The sequence below is a fragment of the Thamnophis sirtalis genome, unplaced genomic scaffold (assembly GCF_051295495.1).
Source record: "Thamnophis sirtalis isolate CommonGarterSnake01/CBP01778 unplaced genomic scaffold, rThaSir2_p1.2 scaffold_8, whole genome shotgun sequence".
NCBI classification, from domain to species: Eukaryota; Metazoa; Chordata; class Lepidosauria; order Squamata; family Natricidae; genus Thamnophis; species Thamnophis sirtalis.
This window is the reverse complement of record NW_028261388.1, coordinates 69,062,803-69,088,780: the sequence shown is the minus strand read 5'-3', so window position 1 is coordinate 69,088,780 and position 25,978 is coordinate 69,062,803. Positions and strand designations below refer to the sequence as shown.

The window sequence follows — 25,978 nt, the reverse complement described above, 5'->3', positions numbered from 1 at the left end:
ACATACAAGTTTCCCTGACTAGATAAGCTGCAGTGGATAATGCATCTGCAACCCTCCTAATGGATTATTCTCTAGCATATTATTAATAGAATCCCCAGTCAAAGAAAAGTTTATTCTGCCACATAAAATCACTAAGCCTTTCTCCTCCAAGCCAATTAATTGTTTATATTTTATAAGTATAGAAAAATAGGATAATCTTCCCCATCCAAAAAAAAATCTAGTTCAAGATTTCCAAGTTTTTAATCTAGATATGTCATTTAAAAATGACAGTGACATAAATACAGTCAAGATATGGCGAGTAACATCTTGGAAAAAAAAATCAGTAGCATTAATGATTTAGTATTTGACAAGCTGATTCTTAAAACCTCCTGGTATTTGACTAAAATAATTCATCTCTATGTCTTCTCCCATTAATCTATTTTTAATAAGGACTGCTGCTGCTTTAACTTATTACCTGAAGGTAATCTATGGACTGTTTGAACAAGAAAAAAATGGGGTAAAATAATCAATTTAATTATAAATATTTGCCCCAAGAGAATTACTTTTAAATCATGAGAATACGTCAGCCTTAATTGTCTTAAATGAAAGATTCCTAGAGAATAAATTCCTAGGCATCTTGAATTCAAACTTAAATATTGATTATGCATAAGGTAAACTTTGACAATTCACATAATCTATATTGAATGGAACTTGACATCTAAGTTCACATAAGAAAGACTTTTTTTCACTAGGCTTGGTGACTACCTTGGCAGGTGAGAGCACTCAGTCAACTTTTCCTGAGTTTAAAAGCTAAGTAGGACCTCCTTAGCTCCTTCCCCATTGGGAAATGCTGGGGCTAGGCTAGCCCTAAAATCATCCTGGAATAGCAAGCCATTTCTGTATTGTTTCTAGGTAAACTACATGGATGTGTCTGTGTAGTCTTTAAGAGCTGAGTGATTCAAAGACCTCTTTCTCTTTGTAGCCTGTGGCTTTGTGTCACTTTAGATATTAAAATGAGCAGCTGGCATTGTAAAGGCGCTCAGAAGTTTGTGAACCCTTTTGAATTTTTAATATTTCTGCATAATATCACCTAAAATGTGATCTAGTCTCCATGCAAGTCCTAAAACTAGATAAAGAGAACCCAATTAAACAAATGAGTCAAAACTTTATACGTGTTCATTTATTTATTGAGGAAAATGATCCAAAGCTACAAATCTGTATGTGGCAAAAGTATGTGAATCTTTGCATTTGATAACTGGGAAATAACTGCAACTTAGTATTTCCAAGAACTGGATTAGTCCATTCCTCCTTACAGAACAGCTTCAACTCAAGAAAGTTGGTGGGCTTCCTCACATGACCTGCCCATTTCAATTCCTTCCACAACATTACAGTCAGGATTTTAACTTGGCAAAACATTAATTTACTTCTGTTTTAACTATTCTACAATTTGTGTGTTTTGAATTGTTGTCTTACCATGTGACTTTTGATGGATACATACCGTTTAGATACAATTCAGAATTCATAGTTCCATCAATGGCTGCAATCAAAGTCTAAGCAGAAAAGCAAGCCCAAACCATGATCATCAGTGTACTTTGCAGATGTGATAAAGTTCTTATGGTAGAGTGCAGTGTCTGCCTTTCACCAAATGTTAACACTTTTCATTAAAACCAAACAAGATTGGAAGATGGATGTCAGCCCTTGCAAATGCAGGTAGTCTTGATTTATGATGATAATTGCAACAGGAATTTCTATTGCTAAGCGATGCAAATTTGTAAAGTGTGATGTCATGTGATTGCATTGCTTAGCAATTGCAGCAGTCCCAATTGTCATCATTAACCAAACTCCAACAGTCTCTAAGTGAGTATACACCCCATTAAGGGCGTGGTTCCTCTCATCCTCAAGCCTCGATAAGATAAGGGACTGCCTCCTCTGCCTCCTGTTCAACCTCCCCCCTCCATACCTATCTCCCCACATTTTTGCCCTTTTGGCTGTCCTGCACTCTGCACACCCTTTTCAGTGAAACTTAGAGCAGCAGGTGCGTTGCACAAGTCATGTGCAACCTTTCCTTCAAAGCCTTTAGAGAAAGCTGCATCTGATTTGGACAGGGCTACACACAGCCTCAGGGTGAAAGCTTGACATGGCCAGCAGCTGCCTCTTGAGGACACAGGCCAGGCACATCTCTTTAGCAACAGGAGGAAGAAGACAGTAAGAGTCAGTTGAGGTGGCAGGGTGAGCACGGCCCAGGGTGACAGGACCAGCAGAGCCCAATGTAGCAGATGTGGCAAATTGGGATGGCCCAAAGGGCAAAGATGGGAAGATTAGGGGAGGGGCATTGAATCCTCCAGTGATAAGTTCATTCAGGATGCCAATCGCCCAAATTTATATCACATGACTGCAATCATTGTAAATTCTGGACTGGGCATAACTACCATTTATTCAGTGCCACTGTAACTTCAAATGGTCACGGCATAGTCATTAAGTGAGTGTTCTCTGTAGTCCAGACAAACAACTAATACCATTAGAACTAACTACTTTTATTATAAGATTACAATAACCTCTCTTTCCTTACTTTTACTTTCCAGAGAACTAGAAAGGATCTCTTTTGAGGGACCATGCTCCCATTCCTTCTGTGGGCTGAAATGTCTCTTATTGCACTGGCTATGAATCTTCCTCCTGCTCTCTTTTTAAGGATATTCCTGCAGATCATTACAGAATCTGGGGGAAATGGTTAGGCAGGAAGTCTTGCTCATTCTTCCCTAAAAAGGAATTCTCTGCCCTAAACAAAACTGACCAATGTAATGAGCGAGGAGAATTAATGATGTTTAGCTCTACACCATAGGTCGCAAAATGGTTTCACATCAATGGGATTTATTCCCCCAAAATTCAGTGCATTGTTTCTGATGTTTCATTTCTCAGAGTTCCTAAATAAATCCAGGTGCACACCAAACTTGGGGCACAGAGAAAGACTGCTCAGGACCAGTGTTGTAAAGGATTTGTGTTGGAAGGCAACACAGTTTTCTGCAGTTGTGTCAGATCATCAGGAATATTGTCAAATGTCCTCTGGAATTCCTCTAGAGCCATTAGGGGTTCCACCACAAATGCGCGCACAACAAAAGCGCGCCTGACTAAACCGCGGTGTCTAAAGCGCGGTGACAAAACCGCGTGACGAATGAGCAACTAATTAGCCCTAAAGCGTGCCGACAAAAGCGCGTTGTAACGTAACCCTAAACCTAACCCTAAACCTAACCCTAAACCTAAATATAAATCTTACCTTAAAGTAAATCGCGCTTCTGTCGGCGCGCTGTTGTTGGCGTGCTGTTGTCGGCGCGCTTTTGACATCGCGGTTTTAGCGCCGCGGTGTGTCGGCGCGCTTATGACGTTCGCGCTTTTGTCGGGTCACGGCCATTAGGCACCTAGGGTGGATGCTTTTTAACATTTCTAGCCTTTGTGTGGTTCCGGGAGACAATTAATTTTAATTGGAGCAGGAAGTTATTAATTCTTGGTGCTATTGCTGCGTTATGTGGTACTTGCCAAAAATTCCCATTTCTTTCAAATAATCACCTTTTATTATTGGCTAGGATTAAGCTATGGCTATGTGGTCTTCAAGTGCCATGCTCCATCTTCTGCAAAAGAAACAAAAATACTCCTTACATCTGGAGTATTGCATGGTCCTAATATATACCTAGTCATATTTTTCTTTCTGTCTTAAAAATTAAAACATTCTATTCTTTATGTACCATATTGTGGGAATCATCATATTTACAGTAAGACTATGGATTCTGTGGGTGAGGTGTTCTTTCTGATGTTTCACTACATACACTAATGTAATAGCCTAGAAACTAGTATCATATTTCTTTCTCCGATATTTAAGTTGTAGATTTTCATCTCCAGTCCTCAGAGAATTCATTTTAAATTCTCACATCATGTTTCACATATTTTGTACCCTTGGAAGGTGCAACCCATCTCATGCTAGCACTCTTCTAGAAAACACAGACCAACAATCTCATATGAGCATTATTTTCATAGTAAGCAGGATTTTACATTCCATTTGGAGTTATCATCCATGGATTGGATTGGGTAGACGGGAACTTGACTTGGATTGGGTAGACGGGTACTGGGGCTTGTCTTGAGGAGAGGTAGGGGCAATACAAAGAGGCACAGAACAAAGGGAACTGCTCTTGGTATTTAAAGTTGCAGATAAGGTCAGGAATTTAAAGATGAAATCAATCGTGGGCCTAATCTTCACATTATTATTATGCCTTGACAAAAATGAAGTCCTTGATTGTTTAGCACAAAGACATACATTGCATGCTTAAGCTGCTTCTACTTTCTTCGAATTTGGATGCTTTTTAATTCCTGTAGTTAACTGTCAATGGCCTGTGAAATGCTGTCAAAAGATATGGTGTTTTAAACCTCATTAAAGAGCATTCCTTATTGCTACTTCAAAAAACCAATAGCAAGAATCAAGAGAGGTTGTTGTCATTGCATTTTTTAATTAGAGGACAATATTGTGCTACCAAGTCAACCAAAGCCAGAGGGTTATAGTATTGATCGTGAAGCAATGTCCAATCACCATCAACAAGTATGAGAGGACTGGAATTGCTGATGTGTTTTTGAAAAAGATAATATAGCTAGGCAATCCTTAAAGTAGCCTCCTTTTATGCTTCATATATGGAACAGTTTAAATGTATTTCACTTATCCAACCTGAACCTGAATTATTCACTGAACATTAAAAAAAAAATTGGAAGTGGGGTTGAAGAGATAAAAGTAGAAAATTCAGCCATATATTTTTTTTAACAAAGCTGTCAGGTTTAGTTGATTATTAACAATTACTAGATATACAAAGATTCATATACAGGTGAAACTCAAAAAATTAGAATATTGTGCAAAAGTTCATTTATTTCAGTAATGCAACTTAAAAGGTGAAACTAATATATGAGCTAAGACTCATTACATGCAAAGCAAGATAGTTCAAGCTGTGATTTGTCATAATTGTGATAATTATGGCGTACAGCTCATGAAAACCCCAAATCCACCATCTCAGAAAATTAGAATATTACATGTAATCAAACAACCAAGGATTGTACATAGAACAATATCGGACCTCTGAAAAGTATAAGCATGCATATGTACTCAGTACTTGGTTTGGCCCCCTTTTGCAACAATTAGTGCCTCAATGCGATGTGGAATGGAAGCTATCAGCCTGTGGCACTGCTGAGGTGTTTCAATAGCGGCCTTCAGCTCTTCTGCATTTGTTTGGTCTTATGTCTCTCATCTTTCTCTTGGCAATGCCCCATAGATTCTCTATGGGGTTCAGGTCAGGCGAGTTTGCTGGCCAAACAAGCACAGTAATCCCACAGTCATTGAACCAGGTTTTGGTGCTTTTGGCAGTATGGGCAGCTGGAAAATGAAGTCAGCATCCCCAAAAAGCTTGTCTGTGGAAGGAAGCATGAAATGCTCCAAAATCTCCTGGTAGATGGCTGCGTTGACCCTGGTCTTAATGAAGCATAGTGGTCTAAAGTCCTGTTGCTCCTTGGTCCAAAGTCTTTTCTGATGAGAGCAACTTTTGCCAAGAGCACCAAAAACTGGTTCAATGACCGTGGGATTACTCTGCTTGATTGGCCTCTCCATTCTTCCTCCATACTCTGGGTCCTTGGTTTCCAAATGAGATGGAAAAGTTGGGTCTTTTGGGTCTCCACATTCTGTATCTTGAGTCTGTCTTCAAAAGTGTTGACTATTCCTCCCAGCTTGGTGCCATCTGCAAGTCTGATGAGTTCTCTTTCCATCCCCTCATCTAGATCATTTATGAAGATGGTGAAGCATACTGGGCCTAAGACTGAACTTTGCAGTACCCCACTGCATGCTTCCCTAGGTTTAGTTCCACTGAGAACTACTTGTTGAGTGTGGTGGGTCAGCCAATCACAAATCTGTCTGGTGGTGACATTGTCTGTCACAAATCTTACCAAGAAGTAGGCCTTGGTCTATTTTGTCAAATGCCTTACTAAAGTCTAAGTAAACTGTGTTTACAGTATTCCTCTGATCCATTAATTTAGTCACTTTATCAAAAATGCTATAAGGTTTGTCTGGCATGATCTATTTTTGACAAACCCAGTTGATTTCTACTAATAGCTTTGCCTGTTTCTAGATTTTTGCAGATCCGTTGTTTTATTATTTTTTCCAGAATCTTCTCTGGTATTGAAGTGAGGTTGATTGGTCTGTAGTTTCCTAGATCTACATTTTTCTCCTTGCAGATTGGAATCATACTAGTTCTTTCCCAATCTTCTGGTTTCCCGGTGCTCCAGGATCTTTGAAAGATATGGTTCAAATACACACATTAAACTTTAAAGTAGGATAACACTGCAGGCTTTACAGTTATTTGTTGCTTTGTAAGAAGATCAGGATGTTGAATGACAAATGAAATCAGTAAAACTTAAATAAAATAATGAGAAATCTCCAATACGTGATCTGAAATTTAAAGGCTCAGTCTTTGAAATGAAGAAAATAACAGCTAGTTTTACTGTTATGCAGAATGAGATAGATGATGTTTACTTTGTGATCATTTGGTTTTGGATGTCATGAAAGAACTGAAAATTATTTTAAGCTATATTTATTTATGAAATTTTTACTTGTAGGGTGTGACTGTTATGGAAAATTTTGTCTTATACACCAAAATAATTAGGCTCATTTTGATGACAGTTATGCATTTTGACTTGGGGAATGCCATTTGCTGCTGTGCTTTAAGTACAAATTGATTATAACTAGCCACTAAGAACAAGGTCTGTTTTCAAAACCCCTATGGTCACTGAATAGTGTTCCTCTTCTTTTTGTAATGTCTTTAGATATAAATATTGAATAACAAAACTGAACCTCTTGAACTCAGTCAGCTCTTATGTATACCCCCAAGTATACTGTATAATAAGGAGGACTGAAACTGTGCATATAGCAAAGATAATAGGCATCCAGAAAAATGTTTTATATAGAAGTTATGACTGCTATTGGGACCAGAATTTATGTCGGTAGGTGATATAGTCATAAAGTGTAATTGCATCACTTAGTGACAGCAATCCCTGCAGTTCTGGTTGCCTTTGTTAAATAAATCCTATGGTCATTAGGTGAGGCAACTTCCTACTGACTTCTTATATCTAGGTCAGTGGGGAAACCAGCAGGAAATTGCAAGTGTCAGGTACTTGCAAATAAAGTGCCTGCTGCCAGGTAGGGAAAGGCGGAAGGGGGTGCACAGGGCTATGAGAGGTGCAGCAAAACGGGGGGAAGGTACAGAAAGGTACAAGAAGGACATAGTGGGGTTCATAGTGGATGCATTGCAAGAGGCTATGTGAGAATTCTGGGGACTAGTCATAACCACCATTCATTCAGTGCTGTTGAGGACTCTCTGAATGTGGAAGCTGCAGATTGATATTAAACATAATTATAGGGCTGGAAGGGACCTTAGAAGTCTTCTAGTCCAACCCCTTGCTGAAGGCTAAACACATTTATAACATTCCAGTTAATTTTTTTCTCCAGTTTATTTTTGAAAACCACTAGTTGATGAAGCACCTACAACTCTGATTCCATTGTTTAACAGTTTAACAGAAAAGATTTCCTACTAGATTCTAGGAAGCTCTTTAAAAAGCTTCCATCCATTACTTCTAGTCCTGCCTTCAGCTGCTTTGGAGAATAAGTTGACCCCCTCCTCCACCCCTCCTCCCCGTGACATCCCCTCAAGTATTGGAAGACTGTCCCCTCTAATCTATCTCGTTGACAGGCTAGACCAGTCATGGCTAACCTTTCTGTAAAGATGTGGCAAAATTGTGCTCGTGCTCGCACCCACAATTCATGCGCCCTGCACATGCGCCCCAAGTTCTGGAGGCTTTCCTGAAACCTGGGAAGGGCAAAAACAGCCTCCCCCAGCCCCCCAGAGGCCCTCCAGAAGCCAGAAACGGATCGTTTCTGAACTTACGGTTAGCCCATTGGACCTATTTTTCGCCTTCCCCAGGCTCCGGTGGCTTTCCTGAAGCCTAGGGAGGGCAAAAAACAGGCCCAATGGGCCAAAAGGAAATTTGGGAATGAACTTCTGGTTGACCTGTTGGGTCCATTTTTCGCCCTACCAAGGCTTTCCTGAACCCAGGGGAGGGTGAAAACGGCCTTCCCCGGCCCTCTAGAAGGCTGAAAATCAGCTGACTGTAGGTTTGCCATCATGGGGCTAGACCTACTTAGCTCCCTCATACTCTTTAGTCTCCAACCCTTTATCATCTTTGTTGCTCTTATCTGCATACTTTGTAAGATCTTAGCATATTTTTTTGTATGTAAACAATTTGGGAGATTATTTCCAAGATGATAGTACCAAGCAGAAAAAAAGTGCTATGGTTTAACCTGCTTCTGGAAACCTAATAATACTGTTGCCTTTGGGTAGGACAATTAATTAGTTTCAAAATGTTTATTAGCTATTTGATGATTGATTATCTTCTCTTTCTCCTTAGGTATTATTGTAATGTATGTGACTGCGTAGTGAAAGATTCCATCAACTTCCTTGATCATATCAATGGCAAAAAACGTATGTATAACATGTTTTTCATGTACTATTTTGATACTATTGTTGTTGTTTTGTTGTTATTATTAATCATTGCACAGTCAGCCAGATGTTCAGACTGGGTTTGGCCTTTTTTGTCTACCTGTTAAGTCCTTACCAAGGATCTGGGATAGGCAAATGTGGATGTTTGGTGTTACAGATATTGTTGCAAGATGGAAACTGTTCCCAGTAAAGCTGCCTTTTGCAATTGACTGATGGTAAATGTGTCAATGCCAATGGTGTTCAAATGGTCCTCTAGCCAGACTTTTTTATATTTCTTATCGACAATTATTAAGTCTGGGATGTTATGTGACAAGTACTTATCTGCTTGAATTCTAAAGTCCCAGAGCAATTTAACTTCATTTTCTATGACTTTCTCTATTTTATGGTCCCACCAATTCTTCCTTTCAGGCAAGGTATTTCTTGCAGATCTTCCAATGCACCATTGTTGCTATTTGCCACTGCTTGTAGTCAGTCTGCAATATTCTTGAGCAGCTTGCCAAGTGGTCCACTGTTTCTTCATCTTCTTTGCATAGGTGGCACTTACTGTCTGTTGTAGTCTTCTAAATTCTGACTTTGTATTCATTTGTCCTTAAGGCTTGGTCTTGTGCAGCTAGAATTAGTTGCTTGATCTCTTTCTTCAAAGTTCCTGCTCCTAAAAAAATAGCCAATGCTAATGCCCCGTGACCCGCCAAATGCACGCACGACAAAAGCGCGCCAACAAAACCGTGGCGCTAAAACTGCGACATCATCAACACGACATCATCAACATGGCGACAACAGCGCGCCGACAGAAGCGCGATTTAAGTTAAGGTAAGGGTTAGGTTTAGGGTTAGGATTAGGGTTAGGGTTAGGTTTACAGCGTGCTTCTATCGGCGCGCTTCAGCACTCATTCATCGGCGTGCTTTAGAACTCGTGCTTTTGTCACCGCGGTTTAGTTGGACGCGCTTTTGTCGTTCGCCCTTTTGTTGGTGAACCCTAATGCCCTGCTAGTAGAGGAGCTAAATAGCTTCTTCACCTGCTTTGAGGTCAAAAAATCAGTTTCTGTGGCTCTAGCCCAAAGGCCCTCTGACCTCCAGCCATTCACTCTGGATGAACATCAAGTGAGAGCTGAGCTGAAGTCTCTAAATCCCAACAAAGCTGCAGGTCCAGATGGGGTGTTTGGGAAAGTGGTAAAAACCTGTGCTGACCAATTAACAGGGGTCCTGACAAGGATTTTTAACCTCTCCCTGCAACAGGCTAGAGTCCCATCAGGCTTGAAAGCAGCCACAATTATCCCAGTTCCGAAGAAAGCAGCCATAAAAAGCTTGAATGACTATAGACCCATTGCACTGATGTCTGTAGTGATGAAGTGAATGTGACACAATTGTCCAATCCAAGTTCCATTGCTAAACGTTAGCTATATATACAGAGAATGTTGAACAGTGATTCTATTTCAGATGGTGTTTTTCTATCTATTGGTAGCTTCAGATCTTCCATGTAAAGGAAGCGGGATAGTTTGGCAGATGTTTTTGTTCTCCTAGGTGCTGCTTGGAGAGTCCAAGCACGGGTTAACTTCAGCTTGCTGCCCAAGGACTGAGTTCAAAGTTTGTGTAGCTATGCCTCCTGCTCCTTTTAGAGGCCAGTTTTAAAAACTCAGTCACCCTAAAAGGACGCAGTTTGGGGAGCTCCAGTACTTGAGCAGCAGAATTGGACTCTCCAAACTGTGTAGTGTATAGTGTAGCCTTTATTATTTTTGTCTTAAGTTTGCTATAGTTTAGGTCTTTTTGCAGTTAGATTATTTTTTTCCCCTCAGCTCTTCTGGGACGCGCGGAGCAGGCTGCTTGGAGCGAAGCTGCCTTCCGTGATTATCGCGGTTAAGACACCACCACGGGGAGTTTGTTCAGCGGCTGCTGACAAACCTGAGGTCAGGTAGGAAGCTTAGGGGTGCCCCAAAAACTGTCAGAGGACTTCCTTTCTTGCTCCGGAGGATCCTGTGAGCTCTCTGGATTGCCAACAGTCCCCATCGTTGCTCCGAGCCGCGCAGTGGCCATTTTGGAGTGGTTTAATTTTGGCGTATTTTTTCTTTCCTGGCTGTTTGCATTGGCTCCAAAGCAGATCGCCGCTGGGAGGGGTATTAATTCAGCGACCTTGCTCCCAGCTGCCAGACAGGTCTCCCCCTCCCCAGGAAGAACTTTCTATGCAGTTGCAGGGTGTTTGGCTGTATGTCTTTGCCCTACTCTGCTCCTCCGCCTGTGGAAACTTCTGCAGACCCTTCCCTGCCCACTTTCCATCGGGATATATCACCATCCCTGGCGGAGGAGGGGGAGCTTGACTTATTGCCTGATTCATCCAGGATGTCTCCTAGATTCCTTGTCCGTCCCTGGTTGAGGATTCAGTGCATGAGGCCCGTTCCCTCATTGAGGAGGAAGATCTTCCATCCCCTAGGTTTAGAACCAAGGGCCATCACCCATCTGAGGACCGGGGTCCTAATCTGTCCCATGAGATGAAAGAAGTTATCGCATGTGCAATATCTCAGGAGATTGCCGAGGGCATTCAACAGTTAGACCACAGCTTGCCTCGCCAGGGTGAATCCAGAACTAGAGCACACGCCCCCAGTTCCAAGGACCAGCTAGGGAGATCTTCATTTCCAATCTCGTCTGCTGTTAGCAAAGCATCTGAGGTGGAGGAGGGTGGACAGGAGGCCCCAGATTTGTCGGAAGATGAAAACCCAGCTCCTGAAACGCCCACCTTCTCGGGATTATTCAAACTCTCAATGTTGAAGGCTATTCTCACCAAAGCCGGAGCATCCACCCAAATGGGCACCCCAGAGCAGGCAATAAGGAGGCCACTGGATCTCAGGATTCAAGTGCCAGTCTCTTCAAAGAAACCACCCCGCTCCAGGAATTGGTACCAGTCCCTCAGCTTTTCCTGGATGTCATCCAGCGTCAGTGAGCACAGCTTGGGTCAATGGCCAACCCCAGTGGGTTGGACAAGAAGCTCTACTCCATGGAGAGCAATATCAAGCACTTAAAGCTCCCTCTTCTAGATGATCCCATAGTAGCCCTAACCTCCAATTCTGTCCTTCCAGCTGACCTGCTGGAGGGCCTTAAGGCGGAGGATAAGAAAGCAGAGAAGGCCTCTCACAAGACCCACCAGGCTATTGCATGGGCCATGAGGGCTTCCTCCTCCTCTTCCTTTTTCAATAGGGCATCCCTCTTCTGGCTGCGTAAATTGCAATCCAAACTGCCAGCAGGTGCCATTAGTTTGCGCCAGGATGTCAACAAAATTATTGCAGCTGTCAAATATTCGGCAGATGCTTCACTCAATGGCACCAAATTTTCCTCAAGAGCTCTAGCTTCCAACATTACCTCGCACCGTCTGCTTTGGTTCTGCCACTGGTAGGGGGACATGAAGTCGAAGTGGAAGCTTGCTTCTGCTCCCTTCAAAGGGGGAAAACTCTTTGGGGAGGCCTTGGATTCAGTCTTAATAGAATCCAAGGACAAGCGCAAGGTCTTGCCATCCATTACCAGGAAGGCTGACTGCAAGAGTCACTCTTATTTTTGTAGGCAATCCTTTCAGAATGCGGATCCCCCAGCCCACCTCTGTGGGATTTAACCGATCTTATCCCTAGGCGCAGGATCGCACCCACAATAGGACATCGTTTAGGGACAAGGGTAGACAACAGCCTGCTAACCATAGGTCCTTTCGAGGGGTTTTTTCCAACTGCCCCTTTCATAGAAATAAAAGACTATCATCAGTCCCCTCCCATAGGCGGATGTCTCCAACTCTATGCCTCTCAGTGGGAGACGATGGACCATGGGAAACAATGATAACATAAGCATTTGGTAAAAGGTTCTACCCCAGTTTTCTGGAGTATAAAGGGAAGGGAAAGAGAACTGCTGTCAAACTTCAAGATTCTGTTGATATAGCCTGTATCAATAAAGTAATTTTAGTCAAATTTAAGGAATTGGCTTTCTTGTCTGATTTATCTTAAAAGGCTGACATATCATGAATATTAAAATGTGAAACAATTATAAGTGAACAAATCTGAAATGCAGTTACCATCTGAGTCTATACATGCTGTGCTGTGATCTCTCACAAGCACCCCCCAATAGGACGTATGACTAGGAAATACAGTGATGGTTATCTAAAATCAGGATTTTATTTGCCCTTAGATCAGTGGTGGGATACAACCGGTATGCCCCGGTACAGGCTTACTGGTGCCTGCTGGGAGTACCAGGTACCTTTCCAGTACGGTGTTCCGGAGGGCCCGCCCGCCTGCCCTCCTTACCTATATTTGAACCAATTGGGGCTTTCGCACATGCGTATGGTGCCTGCATGACACTCCACCGAGTAACTGGAGCATCACAGGCAGCAAGAATGCATGGGCACGCTGAGCATGTGCTGTGTGCACGCATGTGATGGACGCCTGGCCCCGTTGCAGCATACCAGTTGCAACGGGATCCGGAACCCATCAGTGCCTTAGATCCTTAGTACTTTGAGATTTCTGTTGCAGAATATTCTGAACTAGCAAATTGTGACGGTACTGAAAAAAGTGACTTATAATTGGTCCTTGCGGTTATAACAGTTGCAGCATCCTCAAGGTCACATAACTGAAATTTGGGCGCTTGAGAACCACCATGGGTTTATGACTGTTGCCGCATCCTGGTGTCATGTGATTGCCATTGTCAACCTTCCTAGGGGGGCATCCAGTGAGCAAAGTCAATGGGGGAAGCCAGATTTGCTTAATGACCGGATGATTTGTTTAACTATTGTAGCAAAAGAGGTTGTAAAATCTGGAGCAATTCACTTAATGATTGCATCACTTACCTCACCTCCCAGTTGTGGTTGTAAGATGAGGACTATCTGTAGTCCTTTGCCAGTAATCCTGGAATCCTAAAATCCTATAATCTTTACAGGTAACATTTAGAGGGCTTGAGATAAAATGTTCTCTTTTTCATCCATTCTTTCCCATAAACCACTTTCAGACTTCTTTAATTTTAGGATGTCTGTACATGAAGATCAAATGGAATAAGGCCACAGAGAGGCTTCCTCTGTATACTATGTCTTTACCTGGAAAAATCTCCTATCCGTCATGTCTCTAAATTCTTTCTGTAAAATGACGCTGTGGAGAGAGATAAGATAATAAACATAGTACATTTTCAAGTAATGCTGTTTTCTTTTTTCACATTCTTATGTGCTTGAGTTGACCACTGTTTTTTGCCTTAATAAATCTTAAATGTCAGGTGGTTTTGCTTTTGAATTATTCAATACTGTGCCATTTATAAACTCATTCTTCTGTTTAGTAATTGCATATTTACTTGCAATAAATGTAGAGAGTTGTGAATGGTAAAGATGGAAATCCCCAATAAGTAAAGAGAAAGCAAACACAATATTATATCCATATATTTATTGTTAGCTGGATTTCTCTACAAGCTGATTTTTTTTGTAGAAGTTTCATCCAGCTTTCCTTTCAATATAGTAGCCACAGCACAAGCAAAAGAGAAAGAACCCTGATTGCATTTCATACCATGGAGGACATAGAAACATTCTAGCTGACAGAAATAGATGGAATGTACCATATTTTTCAGAGTATAAGATGCACTCCTCACCACCACCAGAAGTGGGTGGAAATGTCTCTCCGTCTTATACAGCAAATGTTGCCAAAGCCCTTTCCACCCACCGGCCCCTACCCTTTGGCTGTTTTTGGTCTCCACATGTCACATTTTCGGCCTTCACATGCTCCCATTTTAGACCCATTCCAGGCTGTGGGGATCACCACAGCACATTGTCGTTGATCACCGCCCCTTCGTGTCTCATTTTCAGCCTTCACGCGTCATGTTTTAGGCCTCTGCAAGCTCCATTTTAGACCCATTCCAGGCTGCGAGGATTGCCACAATACATCGCTGCTGATCGCTGCCTCCACCCATTGCGTTTTCGGCCTCTACACATCCAGTTTTTGGCCTCTGCATGTTTTCATATTTTCAGCCGGTTCCGGGCAGTGGGGATTGATGGCAGTGGCAGGGATCCCCGCTGCCTGGAACCGGCCAAAAATGCAACTTTCAGAGGCAGAAAATGGGGCCCGTGGAGGTCATGATCAACAGTGACGTGCTGTAGCGATCTCGGCAGCCTGGAACGTGCCTAAAACAGAGCATGTGGAGGCCGAAAATGCGATGTGCGGAGGCCAAAAATGCAATGCGCAGAGGGGTGTGGTGATCCCCGCAGCCTGGAACAGCTGATTGGCAGTATTCCAGGAGGCCAATCCAACCACCAATCAGCTGCTTGTGCTTAATCCAGCTGCAATAACATGTTGAAGCTGACCTTGCTGTTTGCTGCAAGGACATTACTCAGATGAATACCGATTGATGCTGGTAGGCAGAGGCAGATTTTTTTTTCTTGTTTTCCTCACCAAAAACTAATGTGTGTCTTATACTCTGGAGCGTCTTATACTCCAAAAAATAAGACTATTTATAGCCCAACTGGCTTAGGCCAAGAACCAACATCCTGCATCATACATTAACCCATCTGATTCTTTCAGAAACTTTACAATCATAGTTGAGATGGTGATAGTTCTTTTCATTGCTCTCCCCTAGTAGTTTAAGCCATACTGCCCATGGTTTCAAAATTAGCAAACTGCCCTCAAGACCATTGATAACTTGTTCCTCCATAGACATTTGTCTGGTTCCCTTTTAAAACCGTGTGTGTGTGTGTGTGTGTGTGTGTGTGTGTGTGTGTGTGTGTGTGTGTAAAATAACGAATATAAAAATCTCTTTTTAATTTTAAGTAGTCACATGTAAAATATTGGGCAAAAGATTAAAATATAGGGCCTTTCAAAACAGGTGTTCAAATGAAAAAGGCAAAAAAATAAGTATGGCTGGTCCTCACCTGGAGCCTCCTGGTCAACTCGGTGCAACTTGCCTCACCCAGCCTCAGTCTGTCACTTATCTGATCAACTCAGGTGAGGTTGCTCCTTCAGGCTAGCAGTTTCTGAGCTCCAATCTGGCCCATTACATGACTGTACTTTCCTCTGCAGACTCTGACTCCTCCCAACTCATGTCTAGAGATGAGTTCGGGAGCGGATCCATAACACTGCCCTCTCATAAATAAAAGCTTTCTCATTTGGAAAGAAAAAGTTGTGAGGAAATGTCCTTGTGAAAGTCAATCATTCTGGAAGATCCTGCTTGTTGTGGAGGAATGTATACAGAATTCCTTATCTGGGAAACAGCTATCAGTCTTGTGGGTTATCAGGTGATATGACATCATCCCCTCATTATAGTATTTTGATCAGGTTTATTTGCCATTGTTGTACCATCCTTTTTCAGAGCGGGTTGGAGCTGTACCAGTGGTGGGTTCCGGATCCCATTGCAACCGGTACGCTGCAACGGGGCTGGGCGTCCACCATGTGCATGCGCGCACCACGCACACAGCCCATCAAATGGATCGGGGCTTTGGTGCACGTGCACATGCGTACCTACCGCCCGCGATTCTGCGATGCTCCAGCTGCTCGATGGAGCATCATGCAGGCACCGTATGCTCCGTGCACATGTGCGAAAGCGAACAGGTGGGTGGGCCCTCCGGAGCACCATACTGTAATGGTACCTGGTGCTCCCAGCAGGCACCAGTAAGCCCATACTGGGGCGTACCGGTTGTATCCCACCACTGAGCTATACATAATATTCCAAGAATAAATTTACTGCTACAGATTTATATAAGGATTTCACTAAATACACAGATTTTACTCTGAGTTAGTACCTTCATTGAGATATCTACATGACTCTGAACTCCCCTTTCTCATCAATCATTGCCAACACAGAGCTCATTAATTCTTTTGTGAAATGGGGGGAGGGAGGTTTTCTTATGTGTATTGTGAAGTTTGGTGCATTGGCCATTGAGAAGTACCTAGCTGGGGGATAGCCTTTTAGAGCTTTTTCAGTCTGTTTGATTAATAGCCCTAAACAGTTAGCCACTTAAGGATTATCATTGGCTTTCACAAATATTTACAAATACAAATATTTAGTGAAGAATGTTGTCAAACATTTTTTAAAAGTAGAAATATACAGATAGTCCTTAAGTTATGACCATTTGTTCAGCAACCATTCTAAATTCCAGTGACCCCAAAGAAGGGGGAGTTATGATGGATCCTTCAAGTTCTAGCCGTTGCTGTGTCCCTCTACAGTTTCTCTGCAGATCACAGTTTGTGACATTGCCTTCTGGCTTCTCACAAGCACAGTCAATGGGGAAGCCAGCAGAAATTTGGAAGTCTCAATCTTGGGGAATTGGTCTTTTTTAACTATGGCAAATGGGACTACTAGAATTGCTATTGCTAAGCGATATGTTCATGTGACATCACACTTCATTCAAAGCGGCAGTGCTTTTGGCAAGGCGAGTGGCTGGGCACCTTTTTACAACATTAGAAGCCTATCCTGCAGCTAGAAGAGCCCCAGATACCGCCTGCATTTTTTAACTGGGCCTCACTACTTTGGCTTGCAGGAGAGGATCCCAGTGACAGATACCAGGGCGCACCAAGATGTCAACAAGCTGGTGGCGGCGATCCAGTTTTCAGCTGACGCCAATCTCAACACCACCAGATTTGTATCCATGTCTCTGGCCACCTCAGTGGCAGCATGGCAGTTACTCTGGCTCAGACAGTGGCAGGCGGATACTCGCCACAAATAGCGCTTGGCATCAGCCCCATTTAAAGGGGGTTCCTTGTTCAGAGAATCACTGGACCCCATCTTGGTGGAGACTAGGAACAAAAGAAAAAAATTGCCGTCTGCCACCAGGAGGGGATTCTTTCATCCCTCACCTTATTCGAGACAGCCTTCCTTTCAGGCCCAAGAGTACAAACCAGCAAATTTCAGGCCAAGGAGGATACACCCAAGGCAGAGATAGCAGGCGGAACGACCACCCAGTAGTAAGACAGTCTAAGAGGCCCTTTCATGGTGGAGAGGGGCAGTTCTTCCATCCCCTCTAATACCGATGCATCCATTTCTCCCATTGGAGGCCACCTGGCCCTCCTTGCTGACCGATGGGATGAAGTTACCTTGGATGCATGGGTCAGAGATATAATGAGGTCTGGGCTAGCCCTAGAATTCAACTCCACACCCCCAAGGTTTTTCCTTCATTGCCCAGTCTCAAACAATCTGGCCAAGAGGGCCCTCATGCAGTCTGCTATTCAGCACCTGCTGGATATCCAAGCCATCCAGCAGGTACCAGAGGGTCAACAAGGGCAGGGCTTCTATTCAATTCTCTTCATGATCCCCAAAGCCTCGGGGTGTGTGTGTGTGCTGAGACTATTCGTGATCTCAAATGCCTAAACTGTGATCTGCTCTAAAGGCGTTTTAAGATGCACTCGGTGCACACTATTCTGGGGGGCGTATGGAAAGGCGACTTCCTCACATCCATAGATTTAACAAGCTTATCTCCATATTCTCATCTCTCCATCAGCAATACCTTCAATTTTATTATTCAGGCTGTCATTATCAATATAGGGCCTTACCATTCAGCCTCTCTTCACTGCTCAGGGCGTTCACTAAAGTCCTAGCAGCATTGGTAGCCCAACTGCGAGCTATCCTCATGTGGGTCTAATGTTACCTAGATGATATTATTGATCCAATCCTCCTCTTATCATCCAAGCCATGGAGGACCTGAGACTCACGGCCCAGACTTTATAGTCACATGGCTTCTTCATTAATATAGACAAAAGCCACCTTGAACCATCTAACCAGCTGCTCCACTTGGGAGTTCTTATTGATATGGTGGTGTGCAGGGTTTACCTGTTCCAGGAACGGCAGACTAACCTCAGGGAACTATCAGGGCAGGTTGAGAGGAAGTAGACTGTATCCTTGGCCATGCTCTCACAGCTCCTAGGCAAAATGGTGTCTTGTATTTCCATCGTTCCCTGGGCATGCCGGCACGCCAGAGACCTTCAAGGGTTCCTTTTAACATTTCAGAAAAAGGGCAGCAGCAATTCCCTAGCTAGGGTCACTGTCCACTTGGAGGTCATCTGGGATCTTCACTGGGTGGAGGTCCCCCGCTATTGCCAAGGAATGCTGCTTCAAAAAACCAGAGTGGCTGACAGTGACTATGGATGCCAGCCTCTTCAGATGGGTTGCAGATGGCCCAGGGACAGTGGGACCAGACTCGCAATATCAATTGGTTGGAGCTGAGAATGGTCCACCTGGCCCTTCATCACTTTCACCAGACGGTCTCAGGCAAACATGTGCTGATTCTGATGGACAATGTGGCTGCCAAAGTCCATGTAAACCTTCATGGGGGGCAGGATCCACTCCAGGTCCCTCATGCAAGAGGCCAAGCGATTGGGCCTCGGGGCAGAGAGGCACCTATTATCTATTGTGGCAGAACACATCTCCGGGGTGACAAATGTGCATGCAGACTGGCTCAGCCAAGCTTCAGTGGACCACGCCAAGTGGCGCCTCCACTTGGCGTGGTCCGCGGGAACTCATGGACCATTTCAGCCTCCCAGTAGTGGACCTTTTACCACCCCAGACAATACGCACCTCTCAAGGTTTTATTCCAGGTTCCTTGCACTGGGGTGTGTGTGTGTGGAGTGGGTCATTGCTCTCCGTTGCCCTTGCACTAGAGAAAGAGCAGAGGTCATAGTTTTCTCCCCCCCACTAGCCCAGATGGCCATGGTTCGCTGATATATGGAACCTGTTGGCGGACAGCCCCTGGAAGATTCCTCAGGAGAGGATCTCACAAAGCCAGGGGCCACTGGTTCATCCAGAACCACAGTGGCTCCTAACACTTGAGTGGTGCATTCTGAGGGAGAACAGGGTCATTAAGACCATCCAGGCCTCTAGGAGGCCCTCCATGGACCGCGTATATAACTCCACCTGGTGGATCTTTTCTACCTGGTATATTCTTCCCACAGGGTCGTCAGTACCCCAGATCCTGGATTTCCTCCAGGATGGACTGGACTGGGGGCTGTCTCCAAATACTGTCAGGAGGCAGGTAGCAGCACTAGCTTCTGTGCTAACTTGTGGGAAGCTACAGTCTCTCATGTAGCATCCCACAGTCCACCGTTTTCTAAGGGCAAGCCCCAGATCACCAGTGGTGCTCAGATACCCTACCTGGGACCTGTCTAGGGTGTTGGACTCTCTCACAGGAGCCCCCTTCGAACCTTTGCGGATGGCCACCTTACGTTTTCTTACCCTGAAGGTGGCATTCCTCATGGCAATTACCTCAGCCAGGAGGATTTCAGAACTGCAGGCCCTTTCCATAAGGGAGGACCTCTGTATTTTCCACTCTGACAGGGTAGTGCTGCATCTTGATCCCTCCTTTGTCCCCAAGGTGTGCACCTGGTTCCACAGGGCCCAACTGAACTTCTGCCCAGCTCTGTCTCACCCCCTGGAAAAGAAGTGGCACACCTTGGATGTCAGGAAGGGTCTCAAGATATACATAAAGAGAACTTTCCCCTTTAGGAAGTCGGAGTCCCTTTACCTATCATTCCAGCTCTCATCCCTAGGCAGGAAAGTAATTTCATTGACTATAGGTAGATGGCTAAGGACATGCATTGCAAAGGCATATCATCTGCAGGCCACACCATTACCAGCAAGAATCACCACTCACTCTACCAGGAGCGCAGCAACTACCGCAGCATGGGTAATGCAGACTTCCTTAGAAGAGGTCTGTCAAGCAGGTACATGGTCCTCACCGTTCCCATTCATAAAGAACTATAAAATTGACACCTTTGCCTCGGCTGAAGCAGCATTTGGTCAACAGGTGCTGCAAACTGTTCACAGGGCAGTGGGAACCTCAGACCAGACTGCTGTGGCCCGCAGTCACCTTTGGTATGTCCCATTTTTGGATGCTATCTCCACCTCAATGGAGAAAGGGCATTGGTCTTACCTGATACGCCTCTTCTCATAAGGTGAAGATAGCATCCAGCCCCTCCCTTGAAGGGGCTGGTCCTCGCCCCCATCTAGCAAGACTTCACCACAAGACACGTCGAGTCTGTCACTTCAACTTTGCTGAAAGCTGGGAAGCCCTAGCAACTAATGGGCAAAATGGTTGTTTTAAATCTTGCAGATGCTTAAGACATCTGTTTCATTGCCTAAAATCCCTAAAACTTTTTAAATGCAGTCTTTGACATTCTTGTGTAGGTTGGTGCAGATCTTCAGCTAGTGGAAGTTGCACGTTCCTAATTTAAACGTATGCTGAATAATTTGTTCTAATAACTAAATACAGTTTGGCTCAATATAGTTTTATATTACAGAAATGATTCTGAGCACTATTTAGGATTAAGCCTAATCTGTACAGAAAGATTTAATTCTTACAAACAGAGAAGAAGTGATAGAGGGAGTTGAAACTACAGGAATCTTGGCTGAGAGTGACCATATCATACTAGAATTCAACATAAAGGAAACACAAGCAATAGAACTTAATGATATTAGAGTCTTAAATTTTAAAAGAGCTTATTTTAACAAACTCAGATACAACTTGGGAAAGATTCCTTAGCTGAAAATCCTAAAAGGGGAAAACAACTCAAGAATCATGGGAAACTCTGGGAAATATTATTATAAAAGACCAGACTAGCACAATACCATTGAAAAAGAAAAACAAGAAATCCAAGAAGAAACCAGCATAGCTAGACAAAGATCTCTCTGGCAAATTGAAAGAAAAAAAGGACAAGTACAAAAAAAAAAGGAAAGGGGGGACCCACAATTAAGGCAAAATATTAGCAGATAGCCGGAATCTGCAAAGTTTGAAGTCAGGAAAGCAAAGGCTCAGAATGGACAAAGACTTGCAAAAAGCTTGTAAAGTAGCGTGTTAAAAGTCTTTAAAAACACTTCAAAAGCAGCCTTTCAGATGTTTTTCACAGCCATGTGATCCAGGGCCGGTGGGTGAGTAGGGAAGGGGCTGCTTTTAAAGTAGCGCTTTAAAAGTGGGTGGGTGGGTGACATGTATCCATGTCTCCTAGCTTTTTCAAAATCAACTGAAGTTGGCTAACATTAATTAAAATGCAACTGCAGTATAATGCCTGAAGGAGAATTCACCCACTGCTTTGATTCTTCCCATATATAAAGCGCATCCACAAAATTGGTTGCTGAACAATTTTGGTACATATTCATGAGTGTATATACACATGACAAGTGTGGCAAAAATCAAATCATTGTCTAAATTCTCCTTTAGGTTTAAAAGACCTTTAGCCCTGTAATCCCAAATAAGAAGGCCCACACTTCCCATTGGATTAGTAGTATATTTATATTGGTTAAAATTGTTCTTCATTTTAAATATTGTATTATTTCATAGTTTTTTGCACTATAAATGAAGATATGTGCAGTGTTCATAGAAATTTGTTCATGTTTTTTTCAAACTATAGTCCGGTCCCCAACAGTCTTGAGGGACCATTATCCCTCCTTAATTCACCATTGGAGGGTGTGTGTGTGTGTGTGTGTGTGTGTGTGTGTGTTGATTCTCGCCTTCTTCCACCTGCTTATTTATTGGTTTATTGTGTAGTCATCTGAAACATATGATCAGGAGTTATTTTGAAGGAAATCCTGTTTGTTGTATTATTTTTTAATGGCCTATTTTAAGGAGCCTGAAGCTGCTGTTGTAATGAAGTTAGGCAAGTGGCAAGAAAGTTTGTGCTCATTTTCTCTTTGGGGGAGTCAGGTAAATAGATTCCTTGGGTTGAGCAAGTACAGCAAGGACAAAGGCAAAATGGACTGCTAAATTGGCCACCTCCACCCAGTCACATGACCACCTAGCCATGACCACCAGCTGGTCCAGCCCCCCTCCAACAGTGTGAGGGACCATGAATCGGCTCCCTGTTCAAAAAGTTTGAGGACCCCTGCCTTAATGGATCTACGTCTACATAAGGGAAATAAGCAGTGAGGTACCACAAGATCTGGTCTTAGGCCAATACTCTTCAATATCTTCATAAATGACTTGGATGAGGGAATAGAAGGGGAATTTACCAAATTTGCAGATGATACTAAGCTGGCAGGAGTAGCTAACACCCTAGATAATAGGCTCAAAATCCAGATAGATCTTGACATACAGGGCGGGGCATAACCTTTTCCTAGGGGGTCACAGCAACACTTGTAATAACAACACAAATAATTCATACACCATTCGAAAGCCCATCAAAAACTGAGTTTATTGACACGATTTAATAGTCAGTATGACCACCATTAGCCCTTCGAACAGCATTCAAACGAGGTGGATAAGAACACAACAAATCTTCAAACAGTTCCGTTCGATTTTCCAGATTTTTCAACACAGTTTCCAAATTCATTCTCAAAGTTTCAACCGAAACAAATTTAACATTTAATAGCTCATTCAATTCAGTTTTTTATGGGCTTTAAAATGAGGTGTCGCGGAAGTTGTAAACTGCTGTCGATCTTGCTGTGACCCCCTAGGAAAAGGTTATGCCCCGCCCTGGAAAATCTGGAAAATCGAACGGAACTGTTTGAAGATTTGTTGTGTTCTTATCCACCTCGTTTGAATGCTGTTCGAAGGGCTAATGGTGGTCATACTGACTATTAAATCGTGTCAATAAACTCAGTTTTTGATGGGCTTTCGAATGGTGTATGAATTATTTGTGTTGTTATTACAAGTGTTGCTGTGACCCCCTAGGAAAAGGTTATGCCCCACCCTGTACTTGAACCCTGGGCCCTAGCTAACAAAATGAAATTCAACGTAGAGAAAAGTAAAGTCTTACACCTAGGCAAGAAAAACCAAACCACATATAGATTGGGTGAAACCGGGCTCAATAGCAGTAACAGAGAGAGGGATCTTGGAGCCTTAGTGGGCAACCAGTTAAATATGAGCCAGCAGTGTGCGGCAGCAGCCAAAAAAGCCAATAGAATCCTAAGTTGCAACAGAGGGACAAAATCAAGATCAAGTGAGGTACTAATACCACTCTATAAAGCCTTAGTAAGACCAGACCTGCGTACAGTTTTGGTCACCACACTGTAAAAAAGATGGTGAGACTCTAGAAAAAGTCCAGAGAAGAGCAACCAGGATGATTAGGGGACTGGAGTCTAAAACATATGAAGAACGGTTACAGAAACTGGGCATGGTTAGTCTAGTGAAGAAAAGGACCATGGAGACATGATAGCAGTGTTCCAATATTTGAGGGGCTGCCACAGAGAGGAAGAGGTCAAGCTATTTTCCAAAGCACCTGAAGTCCAGACAAGGAATAATGGATGGAAACTGAACAAGGAGAGATTCAACCTAGAAATAAGGAGAAATTTTCTGACAATGAGAACAATCAACCAATGGAACAGCTTGTGTTCGGAAGTTGTGGGAGCTTCATCACTAGAGGCTTTCAAGAAGAGATTGGACTGCCATTTGTCAGAAATAGTGTAGGGTCTCTTGTTTGGCCGCGGGGGGGGGGGTTAGACTAGATGACCTACAAGGTCCCTTCCATCTCTGTTAATCTGTTAACATTCCTTCACTATCTCTTGGAAGGCACAAACATTTAGCATATCCGAATATTTGGCCATCTTTATCAGATAACATTTATTATGTGAGTATAGCTTGAATCACAGAGGTTTTTTCCTATATCTTTCTGATGTCCTTTTCTTTCTGAAACTGATTGAGTTTATTAATTCCCACTGAAAGGAGTAGAGAATAGTATATTCTGCAACACACGGATTCTGTGGAAGAGTGTGCTTCACTTTTGCGTTCTAGTTTACAAATTGCTTCTTTGAGACATAGAACCACTCTGCAATAATTCTTGCCCTTTGTATGACTTATATTTCAATAAAAATATATCCAGTTGCTTCTCTCCATTTCACCTGATTTCTGTAATACTTGCCATATTACTGTGTTCTCTTCTAGCATTAAACACATCTCATTTTGACTAAGGGACTTCTGGGATTTACATACAAGTGCTTACACACAATATCTTCATTTAATTTTCCCCATATGGCTTTCTTGATCAACTACACTAATTTTCTAGATCTTCATTGCCCCCCCTAAAAAAACCATTATAATAATTTATACTCGCATCCTTTGGAGTGGTTTCTTCCTATACCAAATGCTCTTTACATTTTGTTAGTTTACCCGGCCTCCCCCCGAATTAGTTTAAAAGCTGCTTTGCCACATTTTTTAATAATATGTGCCAGCAATCTGGTACCTTCTTGGTTTATGTGGGTCACACACACACACCATTTGCAGAAGCCTGGCTTGTTCCCAAAGGTATTCTAATGCTTCACAAATCCAAACCTCCTTCCTAACATCTTCTCATCCAGGCACTAAGGCTGTTCAGTTCTGTCTGTTTAATGGGGCTGGCATGTGCAGTTGTTAGCATTTTGAAGTCATCTGCTTTGTCAATCATGGATTTCAGCATTCTACTCCATAAATATGGTTTCCAGAACTGAATGATTATTTTTCCTTTCTTTAATGCCAATGTGTAACATGGTCACATGCTCTTCTCCAGCACTGTCTGCCAGACTACAATACATAGCGTGTTATACCTACAAGCTTTAATTCTGTCAAGCAAGTCACCATGTGATTGAATGCCTAGTGCTTAGCCACCCATCTGTAATAAAAGTTATAAGTGCAGCAAACAAATGTAGGTTCATCCCTTGTCATTTATGCAGCTTATCAGAACCATCAATATTATAAAGGAAGGTGTTCTAAAATGCATCTTTAAAAAAGCCTCACTCCATCCCCAAAAGCCCAGGAATACTAAACTAACTTGGTATATAGACTTGAATAATGATCAGGGTGAGGATGGACCCTTACATTATTCTAGGAGAATGAATAAAAACACACCAGAGTTAAAAGAAGTCTCAAAGTAATATTTATAGCAAGCTTTACTTATTTGTGCAAAACCATTGCTCACCTACAAGAAAACAATACATTCTGCATGTGTTGCCTGTTAAAGTATTGATAAGATTTTTAGGCAATTCCAAAAATGTTTAATTGGTTCCTACTTTTTCTAGATCAGAGGAACCTTGGTATGTCCATGAGAGTAGAGCGTTCTACTCTGGATCAGGTGAAGAAACGTTTTGAAGTGAACAAGAAAAAAATGGAGGAGAAACAGAAGGATTATGACTTTGAGGAGAGGATGAAGGAGCTCAGAGAAGAGGTGAAGTATTACCCATAAATTAAACAGGACGTTATTGTAATCATGTTAAGCTGATAGTTATTATATTATGATTATCTTGCCGAAGAGTCATTTTTACATTGACTTTAAAAAACATGTGCAGCAATAATGATGATCATCATTTAGATCAGGGGTGTCAAACTCAATTTCATCGAGGGCTGCATCAGTATTGTGTTTTACCTCAGGGGGGGGCTGGTAGGGGGGGCATGGCCAGTTTGACATCACTGGTCTCGGGGGGCACCTTTGATGGCCCAAGTGTTCTGCCAGTGAAAATGAGCTCCCGAGCTCCGTTTCCAGCTGCGATGGCCTCCTGCAACCCTCAAGGGGAAAAGGAGCTCGGATGTGGGCCAGTCCTTCCCTGTTT

At 43.0% G+C, this 25,978-nt stretch overlaps 1 protein-coding gene and 1 pseudogene across 1 annotated transcript in view; one reads left to right on the top strand and one right to left on the bottom strand.

Annotated features, from left to right (window-relative positions):
* Nucleotides 1-25,978, top strand: part of ZMAT2 (zinc finger matrin-type 2) — a 61,450-nt gene that overhangs the window by 27,378 nt on the left and 8,094 nt on the right. Inside the window, exons 4-5 of the mRNA XM_014058875.2 lie at nt 8,458-8,531; nt 25,451-25,596. Of these exons, the coding sequence (XP_013914350.1) occupies nt 8,458-8,531; nt 25,451-25,596 (220 nt within the window). The remainder of the gene's footprint in view (nt 1-8,457; nt 8,532-25,450; nt 25,597-25,978) is intronic.
* LOC148044482 (uncharacterized) lies at nt 8,564-12,052 on the bottom strand (annotated as a pseudogene).